The 13994-nt window shown below is 36.1% G+C and overlaps 1 protein-coding gene across 2 annotated transcripts in view; it reads right to left on the bottom strand.

The window, feature by feature from the left end:
* The window catches only part of c6h10orf90 (chromosome 6 C10orf90 homolog), a 29052-nt gene extending 21210 nt beyond the window's left edge, over positions 1-7842 (bottom strand). Inside the window, exons 1-3 of one of the 2 annotated variants that reach the window (XM_088635098.1) lie at positions 7657-7842; positions 6521-6562; positions 1498-1573 (exon numbers count right to left, since the gene is read on the bottom strand). In XM_088635098.1, coding sequence (XP_088491224.1) covers positions 1498-1573; positions 6521-6562; positions 7657-7770 — 232 coding nt within the window. In that variant the 5' untranslated portion in view covers positions 7771-7842. Of the gene's footprint in view, positions 1-1497; positions 1574-5434; positions 6089-6520; positions 6563-7656 lie in introns of those variants that run through there. The other variant, XM_088635097.1, reaches the window with a different exon arrangement.
* Positions 7843-13994: the final 6152 nt, after the last annotated feature.

Genomic DNA, 13994 nt, shown 5'->3' with positions numbered 1-13994 from the left:
CTGTGTAAATCATGATTTTTATCCCTGAAATGTGATTCTCTTTGCTCTCAGTGAGGGGCTCTTCCCATTCTCAAATGGACAGAGCATTATTTATCCTGAATTCACTTTGTCTTTCTGTTTATTGTAATGCTTCAATACAGCAATTCGCTCAGCGAGCAGCGCCTGACTCGTGATGGCAACATAGAGCAATGCCAAAGGGGGCATGGTTGCAGAGCAAGCAGATGCACTGTTCTGGAGAAGCCCACTGAAATAAACCCATCACAAGCCTCCGCAGAGCACAGCAATTACAGCAACATGTTTGTGTTTCTGCTGTACTCTCATGGCATTTAGATAATGGTGTTTATAAACCATCCTCATGGTTAGGAACCCACTGAGAGGCCAAGGTCATTATCTTTGGCTAATTCATTCATTCATTTATTACTCCTGCTGCCAACCTACATTTTAATATTTCAGTTCTGCATGTACGTTTTTATTTCGTTATAAAAAGTAATTTATTTTTGTTTGATTATTAATTTCTGTTGATGTGCTGAAGAGGGGCTGGAGGCAACTAAATGGAATGTGACTGAACAGCTGTTGAACTATTTAATAAAGACAATTTGAGACAGCAATGAGGGCAGCAACCAAATCTGAGTGTTTCTTGGTGAGGGAGGATACCAGCATCAGCAACCAGCATCTCTTTCTGTAATGTGGGAAAAGCTCCGGGCCCTTATATCCCTCTCTCTGACTGCCTGACAATGACACCTGAGTCTCAGTCCACACAATGTGGTGACTGGCTATCACAGCCCAGCGTTCCACTATGTGATAACTAGCCCTGAGCACCTTTGACTAAAGTAACAGCAGCAGCCCAATCCCTTTCTCAGCATGCCAAAGTGCACATTGTTCTGCACCACAGTGTAATTCTACAAGGTCAGGAAAAGTTATCTCCCGCAAAAGCTTACTGGCCTCTTAAAACCAACTACCCTGCACGGTAGGGGACAGGTGTCCCTCCTGGTTGAGTGACCCCTATGTTCAGAAAATCTCTAATTATCTTCGGTTGCCTTCACGTGGTACAGCAATGTGATAAATGACAATTTTTTACTTCGGTCACACAATAGTACTGCAGACATGTCTCATATCTTTCACTGCATCAGTCCAGTGGCTCTTTTTTGGGCCTTTAATTACAGTTGACAGCTCCATTCAGCCTTTAAAAAAAATAACAGACGAGCCAAACACATACTATATACAGTATATAGGCACAAATAAATCTATATATATAATAGAAATCTTTTTTTTTTGTGTTTAACCTTTAAATATGAACCAATCTGATTTGCAAAGAAAATGTTTAATTACTATTTTTATTATCCATTCCTAAAACCAATTTGTCTGCATTCTTTGGGTTCCTTTTAAAACCAGGCATTTTTTTAAACTTTTGTTTGTAAACATTTACAGTACAGCACACTACTTATTAGTGTATTTTAATCGGAACAGAGCATCATAAAATAATACATTCATAGTTACCAGTTTGAACAGGCGTCTTCTTGTTCAAGAGGTTTTCAGGAACCATTGAACTTCTACTGAAAGTGACTGCTTTGGTCTAAAATACAAAAAAAAAGGTCAGAGAAAACGTGTGTCTGGTCATTTAAAGTGCCTAAGTACTCTCCCTCACAGCTTTATTAGTTGTGGGTTTCTAAAACTTTGGTTTATTGATAAATAACCTGTATTATTATTATGATATTATACTGATATTATGTTGATATTATTTTTAAATCAAACGTTATGGAATAGTTATGAAAGGCTCTTTATGTTAATTTCTGATACAAAGTTGATGCTGTTTTTTTCTTGAATTTGTGTCTTGAAGTAAGTGGTCAGGTAATACACAATGTTCATCTTTCAGAAAAAGTGCTGAAGTTGCTTTGGAGGAAAGAAGCTCTAAAATTTCCTCCAAATTGCTTTGAAATGGTTTTAGTTTGAGACAACAACTGCAAAAACCCACAAATCAATAGTGTCTCTGTGATTGATGCCTTTTAGGTCAGGAGACGCTGATTGAAAGGCGTACTCTGAAAGTAGGCCCTTGAAGATAACGTGTATCACTGCGAAAGTGACCGTCAAAAAAGAAAAATTACCAAGTGAACTTAAGGGTAGGAACAGTTCATTAGAAACAATGCACTCTGCAGTTTCTGGCTCCAATCTGTGCGGTTCAATAACGGGTGATGAGTTGCCCATAAGCAATGGGTATTGATCAAGGAGCCTGCTGCCTTTTACATACTGTAGTATGTTTTATTAACTTCAAGCTGAGAGCCTGGCAACATATTTTAGAAGCATTGCCATAGCGTTGAATGCATAGGATTGTCTTCATGCACATTTATTTAAAGTGTGTTACAGTCAGACCTTAACATTTTCTGCTGTTTCTTCTACAATATGTCTGAGATTATACATTTATTTTACTGGACAAATGAGAAACATTTCTCCTGTCGTTTGTTTCTTGTTTCTTTCCAAGGAGTAAGATATTTTCAGCTTATGAGACCGTATCCAAGTGCCAAGCATTCCCTGTGTTGTGTAAGTTGACTTATAACATCATTAGATGCCACTACATTGTCTCCTGTTTCCTGGCACTTTACAGCATTTCTAAAGTGCTCCATGAAACATCTTGGCACAGCAGCAGTGAAACAGCTAAGATGGTTACAATTCTGTCTGGCAGCTTTGGGCTTTCTGAAGCATCAGTAATAAGATCTTGTTGGCTGGAATAACTTTGATGCAGAGGTGGAAGTAAATCAGGGCTCAGTGTGTTCAATCACTGTCAGTTAAGGGGTCTTTTTGACATCTGATAAGAGCTACACATTTCCAGTATTTCCACACAAGTATTGCATTTAAATAAAATCTTTTTTTCGTTTTTAAAACGTTCTTGACTAAACTCTGGGTCATACTTTACAGTGCATCTTCACCTTAAAATGCAGTTTATATGTTAAATTTAACTTTCCTTTTATGTTTCTCACAGCCATTGCATTATTGGAATGTAAATTCTAACACTGTTATAGGATGAAATTTAAAGAAATTAAATTGAAGTTAATAAACACCCATTTCACCCCCAAAACCAATCTATGAATTGCCTTGCAAAAGTAATTGCACTTTTTATATGATCAAGACCATCTCCTGCCTGAATGACTACAGACCAGTTGCTTTAACCTCTGTCATCATGACGTGCTTTGAGAGACTGATGCTCTTCAGGAGTCACTGCAGTTTGCATACAGAGCTAACATGTCTGTTGACGATGCCATCAACTTTGCTCTGCACTACATCCAGCAGCACCTGGACAGCTCTCACACTTATGTCTGTATTTTGTTTGTAGACCTACATCTGGATAATTTGAAGCAGCTCAATCTTCCCCATCCTGTCTGCCACTGGATCCATGGCTTTGTAACCAAGAGGAAACAGTACGTTAGGGTGGGTGACCACTTTTTGAACCCCGTCCTTCTCAATACTGGCGCTCCACAGGGCTGTGTGCTTTCTCCTATGCTCTACTCACTTTACACCAATGATTGTACATCTAACAGCGAATCTGTCAAACTTCTCAAGTTGCGGACGACACTGCTCTGGTTGGTCTCATCTCAAACGGTGACGAATCAATATACCGGGAGAAAGTAAGCCATCTGGTGTCATGGTGTGAAGTTAACAACCTGGAGTTGAATTCACAAAAAACTGTGGAGCTGGTCATTGATTTCTGGAACAAGCCCACTCCTCTCCTTCCCTTGGAAATTCAGTACATGGCTTCATGGTCAGCAGAGCAGAGTCTTACAAATTTCTAGGAGCTATCATTCAACAGGCCCTTAAATGGGACAAGAATATTACCACAATTATCACGAAGGCCCAACAGCGCATGTACTTTTTGAGACAGCTTAAGAAATTTGGGCTGTCACAACGCTGCTGGTCCAGTTCTATACAGCCATAATAGAATCAGTCATCACATCTTCTATTTTTTTGTTTGGTTTGCTTTGCATCATCACACTCAAAGTGGAAATTACAGAGCTTTGTGCGATGTGCAGAGAAAATCATCGGCTACCAACCCCCCCAACCGACAGATTTATATTCGTCTAGGATGAGAAAGACGGTGGGGAAAATTGTGGCTGACCCCTCACACCCCAGCCACTCTCCAGTGTTTTCCCTCTCAGCGGAGCCCAAGAGTGAGAGCCCTAAAACCTGGGACTAACTGACACCTGTATAGCTTCTTTCCCCAGGCTATAACTCTCATAAATAAGGACACTTCTTAGATTCCTTCTCTGTGACTAGTTGTACATTTTTATTTAATGGCACATACTGTACCACTGATATTTTTTGCAAATACATGCAGTACTCATTTTACATTTTATTATTCAACTGTATATACTTTTAAATGCTACATATCACTGAGATTTGTTTTTATCTGTAGGTTTTTTATTTTCTTTTATTGGAATTTACAGTATTTTGATACCTGCACCAAGAGAAATTCCTTGTATATTTTGTACTTGCAAAATAAAAGTTTCTGATTCTGATTAAAAAAGCCACTTACTATATACATTTTAAGATAATTGTGGTGGAGTAATATGCGGCAATTGCACTGTCATCACTAAATTGTAACTGATGCATATTTATGTGTTTCCATAGCAAATGCAGGACTATACAGATCTAGAGGACACTGGGTGACTAATCAAGTCAAGCTTCCCAAGTGGGTCTTGCAGGTCTCAAGGTTAACATTCTCAAGTTCAGATCAGTTAGGGTTAGTGATTGTGATTCAATCTCAGAAAAGTATCATTTGTAGGGTAGGGTACAGTCAGTGCTGATTATCATAGGGCATCAAATAAGGTGGTCTGGGTTCAGTTAGATAACGTGGCATGAGAATATAATCAGGGCAGAGGTAGTGTGTTTCTATGTATTAGCCAATAATATAAATATATTCAGGTAAAGATACATTTGCCAAGGAATTATATTAAAAATGAATATATTTTATATGAAAAATGTCATGTAATGCACAAACAGAAAAGATTACTAGTGACAATCCCTTTGCTTCACACCTTGAATGCATCAGATGAAAAAGGAGCATTTTATCATCATTGCAAGAACAGGTCTAGAGTGAAAATAATAGCTGCCACTCACAAAAAATATCTAGGCAAAAACAAAATAACTGTTTCTAAAATAACATTGCCTGATCCAATTGGAGACACTAGCTGATTATCGTCGTTTGTTTCACATTTTTAAAGTCTGCACAATGCATGCAAAGGTCCAACAATTATAAAAGTAGATTCAAGCATGCAGTAATTGCATTGACTGTAATTGCAAAAATTCAGTCACATGAGTTATAATCCACAAGGAATTCTCATATTTCAACACAGTAGGAACCCCCCAAAAAACCTCAGAGCTAGTGTTGTCAATACATGATTTTAAAATAGCTCTTTCATTTTGCAAACAGCTTCAGGTGTCTCACCTCAGAGATTAAAGCTGAGCTCTCTTCATCCCCAGTATTACAAGGAATAACGTAGCTGGCTGCTTTCCTCTGGACTGGCAACCATCCGCTTTTAACAGCTGCCAAAGTGCAGAACCTGACATACTCCTTTCTTGAAGTACACCTGAAGTGAATGGTCTCCAAGATGTCTTTGGATTCCTGTGCTTGGTTCCTTCCAGACGTGAAGGAGCTCTCACTGCATAGTGAGTTTTTGGACAGCCCTGGAGTTCCTTCTTTCCTTCTGGGTGAGAAACACCACTGAGTGTGCTCGGGGGTCTCTGTGAGATGCAGGGCCAAGTCGATGGCTTCATTGTGCAGTAAGGGCAGGGAGAGAGCCCTTTCAAAGACTGACTGCACTTTGTTACTGGGAGGGGTACCTGTTGGTGGTTTGTGGGACCCCTCCGGAAGAATCTGCAGGTTCTCCAGCCTGCTACTCTCACTGCAGCTTTTGGTTCTTGTAGCCCTTGGTACAATCTGCACCTGAGACATCAGGAGTTCCCAGTACTTATCCCCTAATGCTGTGTAACCTGGTGAACTGTGAATGGAACCAGCTGACTCCCAACCTATTCTTCTGTGATTCTCAGGTAACAGTGTACAGCTCTCAAATTTCACTTCTTCCATAACGTTCTTGGGCCCCAGCTATTAATGAAGTCTCCTGGAAGAACTCCCTTGGTTACCAGAGTAACAGCAAAAAGCATAGATTTTTACAGATTTCTAAACCTATATAAAAATTAAACAAATACACAAGCAAGACACAAATCGTAAATGCTTTGTTTGCAATTGCCAAGGTAAAATACAAACTATGCAAAAACTGACACATTTCTTTCCGAAATCTTTGAATACTGATTATTGCTATGCATTATTTGGTTCTACATATGTTCTTCATAAAAGGATCAGAATTACATGCATCATTTTAATCTTAACATTTGATCATTATATAATACAAGAACACTTTATAAAACAATATGGTTTTAGAATGTTATGAAATTTCCCTTCTTTAGTCTTTCACATACATTACAAACATGCAGAGAAGCAGAAATTGAAAGGCTTATAGCTTAACTAGTTTACCTGATAATCTCTTCGTCTGGAAACGGAAGCATTCAAAGAATCCTAAAACGAAAACAAAAGATAACTAAAAAGTTTTGTGTTGCTCAATTGATCACAGTGAATGGTTTTTAGACATTAAGATATTCAGCTGTCAGTGACTTTTTACTCCCAAATTGCTGACTGTAAATACATCATAGAAAGATCTATGTACTCTGGACTTCTTGTGACAAAAGCCCAGCTACTGATGGGACTTTCTCTAGTCAAGCATGAATATAGCTAACTGTGTGAGCCACTTTGAATGAACAAAAGAGATCAGTGTTACAGTACACAAGGGGTAGAATATACACAAACCATTCTGTAAGGGAAGGGGGATAGTGTATTTACAGACTTTTGAGAAATGCCTGAGGATGTTTTTGTGAATTAGCAACATCTTATGACATTTTTGGGTTGCATGCTTGTTCTAAGAAAAAGATTTGATTGCTATTTCAGTTGTCTACATAAGTGTTTTTTTTTTAAACTTCAGGAACCTTGTTAGAGTATGTATAACTGCAGAACATAACAATCGGATCCAAACTTTTACAGAATCAATGTCCAAAACATATATACTGTATATTTGTGTTACAGCTGTTGTTCTGTGAAAGTCAGAACTGACATTGAAATATGGTTTAAATTAGTTACAGTAGTTTCATTATCTTTGTAGCCTTTTGTGAGCCATTACAGGCTTCATACAGCAGGCTGCTGTACTGTATGTATTGTACATCAGTAATTGATACATTTTTAAATACAGTGTGTTTTAATTCAGGACAATAGTTACAGTACATCTTAAATTAAAAATATTTTCAATATTTACATATGTAACTGCTACAAAAATAACTAGATACAGTTAAAAATCATTTAATTACCAGTTACCAAGGAAACAAAAAAGTCAGAATTCGGGTAAAAGTACATCTCTGCCAAAACCCAGAACAATAAAGTATTATTCTAGTGAATGTATTGTAAGTAGTTTCTGCAGGTTTGAAAATTAATCTATTATCTGTATCCTGAAATGAAATGTAAGCACTGACTTAAAATAATGAAAATTATGCTTTTTATTGCAGAATATCTGTAATCCGAATGTCTATTAAAAGTTAAATAGAAATACTGAAAAACCTACTTACGTCAATTAGTGAAAATAAAGCCAGCCCTAGGGTAAACTGTGAGAATCCATTATCAAAGTTCTTAACAGCATTGTGACTCTCTGGAAAGTACTTGTCCTTTACAGAAAAGTCCATAGATTTTGGCAGATCACATACTGCTACCCTTCAACACCAACCGAATGTGGCTATTTTTCTTCATGAACTGGAGCAAAGATGTTGTAAGTCTTCAAATGATTGCTGTCTGCATTTGTTGTTGCTCATAACGAGGAGACCCACAGACTGCCCTGAAACATTTTAGCTACGGAAACAGTAAATAAAAACTAGTGCAGTTATCTAACAAAGTATTCCAACCTCACAGTAAGACAAATTTGCCCCGAAGCACTGAAGTCTCACAATCTTTTATAATTCTCTCAGAAAATAATTTTCAGGAACAGAGGAAACTCCTAACAATTTCTTTCCCTTAAATTAGCTGTTATCCCAAACTACAAAAACCCTACAATTACCTTTTACACATCAAAATGTCAAGCCAAGTCAATGTTTTTTGTATAAATAATCTAAACGCATTCATGCATTAATAAATTTTATGGGTCAGTTAGTTATTAGCTCAGTTTAAGAAGGTAGGCTTTCTAGTCAGACCCCAATTTACAGTCCCTTGTAGAAGTATTCAGACCCTTGCTTATTTTTACATTTTGTTGATTCAAAGAAAGTAGAAAATCGATAATTCATATGAAATAAAAATCGAAAACCCATGATTGCATATTGTATGTATTCACATTCTTTGCTGTGGCAAATCTAAATTAATTTAGCTCAACAAATTTACCTTAATGAGTCATACAATTAGCTGAATGACCTCTGGCTGTGTGAAATAATAGAGGTACACATGATTTCAGAATAAATACACATTTACTCAGGAAGTGAATTTCAAAGAGACCAATGAACTTTTCAAATTCAGGAGTACAGCTGTATAAAGGCACAGATAAGGTGAAGGGTATAAAATATTTCAATGACCTTTAATATCTCACTCTGAGCATGTTGAAGTAATTCATTAAAAAGTGGAAGGAACCCAAACACATTCAGCTGAGCAGTTGGTCAAAGAGAAAACAAGTTAGAGATGACATTGTGAGGCCATGCGCAACTTTGAAAGAGTTCAGTGGCTGAGATGGGAAAAAATGTCCATGTGTCAGCAATATCTTGGACACTCCACAAAAAGGGCTTGTGTGGAACTGAAAAGAACTCAAATCTCACACAGGGTGTGCAGAAAAATCCTGAAGGACCCGGCAAACATGTGGCAAAAGGTTTTGTGCTTGGACAACAGAAAATTTTAACTTTTGGTTTGAATTCAATGTGTTTCTTCCGATGCAACTACAACAGAGAGCATCACTCAGTCAACACCATCACTACTGTCAAGTATGGTGGTGGCAGACGTTTGTTATAGTTCTAGATCTCATCAGCAGGGAGTGGAAAGCTTGTCAATAGCGTGGGAACATACTGTAGATGGACCAAAGTAATGGCAAATCATAAAGAAAAAGATTGCTTCAGACCTAAAACTGGGGCAAAATGTCACCTTTCACCAGGACAAAAACCTACACCAGAATGCCAAAGCTACACTGGAATAGTTTATTAATAAGAAAGTGAATGTCCTGACTTGAATCCTACTGGAAAGGCTTGAGAATTGCTGTCCATAAGCAATCCACAGTCATCCTGGGAAAGTTTGAGCAAGGTTTACCTTAAAAGACTTGCAGCTGTAATTTCTACTACAGATACTTCCACCAAATATTGAATTCAAGAGTCGGAGCAATTATGCAATCAAAGTTTTTTTTCTTTAGTTTTTGCTGACATTTACTGTAACTGATCTTACCCATAGTCTTCAAACTGAGTTCAGGTTTTGAATAAAATATTAATTTAAAATGTATATGTACAATATCGTTTATCATTTTGTATTTTCACCACATGGGACACCATAGGAAAGGTCTTAATCCCATTCAAGGCTCTGCATCATCTTTCAAAACTATTTGGTGAAGAATTAAATGAAATTGCTTTGAAAATAGTTTGAAAAGAGATAGAAATTTAAACATTCTAGTTCAAACTAGAAAATATGTGTAAATCATTTTCCAAGTACATTTAACTATCTGACATATCATTTCGTACAAAAGGTTCCACGTCAAGTCACAGTTTAACATTTATATTTCTACATCTGTCAGTCAACTGACTTGAAATTCTCTCGTATTGTTTCAGAGCTGGCGAGCTGCTAGACTAAGGAGTTAGCACTACATTTCCAGATAATGCTAAATTGTGTTTAATACTGATTTTACCAATTCAGTGTTTTTTTTAATGACTTGCCATTTTTTTAACACAGTACTATTAGATTTACAGAACTATAGTTTTTCAGTGTGAAATGTTTTTACAAAAGAAGATTGTAAAAGGTACAAACGAAAGGAGGGCATCCATATTCCTTGTTTGGTTGGTGGTACTTAATTATTGTATCTCATCCAGCTGTTTCTTGAAAGAAGCCTCGACAAGGTGGCTGGATAGCTTGGTAAATACAAACCTCATGGCTCCTCAACAGAAGCTGTTTCTCACTTGGACTGATACATTAAAATTACTCAAAACAGAAACAATAAGCCCTCCCATCTCCCTTATTCACAAAAATAATACACTACATTAAAATATGTGAATTTCTAGCTGTTTGAAGTACTTCTTGCTTTTAATGTGAACATTTTTATTAGTGGACAACAGCCTGTTTTGAAAAATCTGAATATAAGTCACTGCAATTTCATGTCATCCTACAACAACAACAAAATGTAAGTGTGAAAAACTCCAACGCAGGCTTCACTTAGGATACAAAACCTAATAACGTAAGTAACGTAAGTAAGAGATACTGCAGCAGTCAGTGTCTGAACCTAGGAATGATCAGTGCCCATTACATAATTCACAGGTGCCGCAAATGAATTGTCCTGTCCTGTCAAGATGCGTCGAAATGTTCTTTGTAAAAAGAAAAAAGACTTGCAATGCCCTCTGCTGGTCATCCTTATGAACTTTAAAATTGAACATGTTGCTCAGTCGTTTTCATTATTCAGTAATGACTAAATGGAAACAACAGTTCTAAAGATTATAAGTGATCGTCTACAATAATAACAAGTCTTATTGCGCTCTTAGAAGTGAAATCTACCTTTTGCTAGTTTAACGAGAGCTCTCTACGTCACCATTTAATGAAGCTTGATTTGAGCTATGAGTTTGTTTTTTTAAAAAATCAGGAAAACTGGAGAATTACAAGTACATCTTATATTGGTAGATTGTTTGATACAAAATTACACTATTTTCTATGATTACCAGCTATACTATTGATTTAATGACGTCCCATAGGATTGTAACTTATTATACCCTAATACCCGGTTTCCTAGAGACGTCATTTGGTTCTCTGAATGTCCTTGAATGTACCACTGGGCAAAACCTTCAACAAACACAGTGGAGATTTTGAAGAGTACATCTCGTAAGGCATAAAGACAAATGAATTTGCAAAAATGTGTTTGCATGCCCTTATACAACTCATCTGGGGTGTTGAAAATAGAAGGAGGTTATCAAATGTACAGACATAACATAAATAAAAATTTAAAAAATTGCCATATACAGCAAAAATGCAATAGTGCATGCTTTTAATATCACATCCGAATACAGCCTTCAAAAGTTCACTTTAATAATGCCTTGAAGATTTACAGACTTAAGAAATGGTCTACTGAAAATAAATTAAATCTTTAGATACATGTCATAGCAAAATCCTGGTATCTAGCTCAATAAAAGACAAGTAACACATTCTGTATCATTGCTTAGCCCCACTTCTTTCCCGTTGGTGTTTTTCTTAATTTGATACTTAATGGTTTAATAATTATTAATTGCTAAGTAAAAGAGCTCTGAAGGGATTTAGGGAATTATACAGTATATGCATGCATATTAATCTTTATTGAAAGTTAAGCAGCACAAACTCTGCATTCTACGATTTAATGTTAGATACTGAATTGTTTTCTCTTTAAAGTAATTATATTAAACATCGAAATAGTTGAATCTAAGGAAACCAGAAGACAACTGAATAGGAAAGATCAGTAAAATAATTTTGATATTCCCGCTGAAGAATAAAACACGAGGAGAGTGATATTACACTGGCAGTTGAATTAAGTCAGATTTTCTGCATAGATAACTCAATACATTTAGAATGGGATTGCATTAATAATAAGAAAATATCACTGAATACTGTATATCAAGAACTTTAACCCTTGATCTTAAGTTAATTTTATGAATGGCATATAATGATCTACAACAACAAAGTTACAAAACTCTATGCTTTCTTATAGATAGTCCTTAATTCTAAACCAACCCTGATTTGGAGAGGACTGCTGTCTTCTGTTTTTTGCTCTAGCTACGTTCTTTATTACAAATTAATTTATTTCAGTCTTCCTTTTGAGACATATTTTAAAATGCACTTTCATGTCTTAAAAGATTGCATGTGATTTGTAATTTATATCAACCCTATATAATTTGCCCTCAATCAAGAGTATTTCCTAAATTCTAATCAATTTGGAAGAGAAAATACAGTAGCTCATTGTGGGAGTGTCAGATACTGTGTTCTTCCCAGGTGTTTGTTGGCTGCAAACTGATCACATACTGTATTAAAGCCAGAAATAAGGGTCAGCAAGTTAAGGAAAGATTGCTTAATCTGTGCTTAAGTAGAGAACGGTTTCGACTTAGTGCAGAAACATGTAAACCGAACATCTGAAAAAGCCGATCAGAACTTCAATTAGCACTGGAGAGTTGTAGCTCAGCCAGAAAGAAAACCCTCAGACACAGTGAATTCCCCGTGATCGGGGTTGGGAACCACTGGTTTAAATTCATGAGGTGCCTGCAGAAAAAGTGTCTTAACATGAGAATGAGAAATGACTCAATGTGTCCACCAAGTAACAGTTTTCTTTGCACCTTTGTGGCACATCCTGGGAACCTGTGTGAGGACAGTGGGACATGGAGCTTCTGTATGAGTATCTTAACAGTACAGAACCTGGCAAACTTGCAGTAGACTGTTCTTGTGCTATTAAGATAGACATATGGGAGCAAAACAGGTACAGTACTGTTTCTCTTCATGTGCCTGAGTTATATCTTTGCAGAAAAACAATCTTTAGGTAAAGTAATATATTCAATTGAAAACATCACATCATTATTACTACCATCACCTACAGTAAACACACAACCTCAGTGGCTGTCTTGAGTGATTAAAAAACGACCTACTGTAAATAACATGCAGGTGCAGTCAGAACACAGATTTCAATATTTTTCATATAAATATATATAAATATTAGAGCTGCTACAAACCTCTAATTAATATGGTATTTAGTAATTGCTCATTAAATCAAAGTACGGTAAAGTCTATTTCACTGCAACAACTGACCTATTTGTGAACTGCAGCTTTAAAGACATTTAAAAAGTACACAATAATTCGGTTGGCTTTCTTATGGCGATCATCAATAATTTTAAAGTTACTGAGCTAATAGCTGTGTTATAAATAAGTATTTGATGTTATTTAGTGTCTCATCTAGCTTATATTCCAAGTAAAATAGAAAAAATATTTTGGTATTCCCAAAAACACACTAATACTACAGTGCCTGGCGACTTTTCAGGCAGAAATCTTAGTCGTTTTTAAAACGTTAATGATATAAATTATAATCCAATGTAACAGAGGAAAGATTTTTCAATTCAAAATATATTGAAGGGAAAAGATCCCTTTAGGGGTTTTATTCTGAAATCATTTGATATTCTCATATCTCTAACCCATAAAATATAGGTTGTCGAGTGGGATAAAAAAACATAAATAATAAAACAACATCAACTAAAACTTGATTCTAGCAATATATCTATCTTTATCGCCTGTTTAGGATTTCTGTGTGAATGCATGTAAATCTACACTTAAATTCCAGATAGGCACATGTAATACTGATGGTTTACATAATTGTTTCAGTATGATTCAGTTTCCTGTGTTTATGACTAGTTGTTTGGAAAAAAATATAGGTGTTTGAAGTTCAAATTTTTTACTTAAGTTATTGTTATCCCTCATAACGATATCATGATAAAACGTTATCCTGATGCTTTCATTCTGTTTATAGCTAACCAATGTAATTTATCAATCACAGCAGTCAATTTTATATTGTAAGATAACAGCAATAATGTAATCACTAACACAAATTAAACACCATAAACAAAGTAAAAATAACGCGTAATTTATTAGTTTTAATGGCGCTTATTTTAAAAGAGTGGATTTTGATATGCGAAAGTTTTTATAGTGACGCTTTCACCACATGACAAAAACTTTTCTTTTCTCA

This window comes from Lepisosteus platostomus, chromosome 6 (assembly GCF_059453375.1).
Source record: "Lepisosteus platostomus isolate fLepPlt1 chromosome 6, fLepPlt1.hap1, whole genome shotgun sequence".
NCBI lineage: Eukaryota > Metazoa > Chordata > Actinopteri > Semionotiformes > Lepisosteidae > Lepisosteus > Lepisosteus platostomus.
Note: the sequence above shows the minus strand (reverse complement) of the source record. Positions and strands in the feature narration are given on the sequence as shown.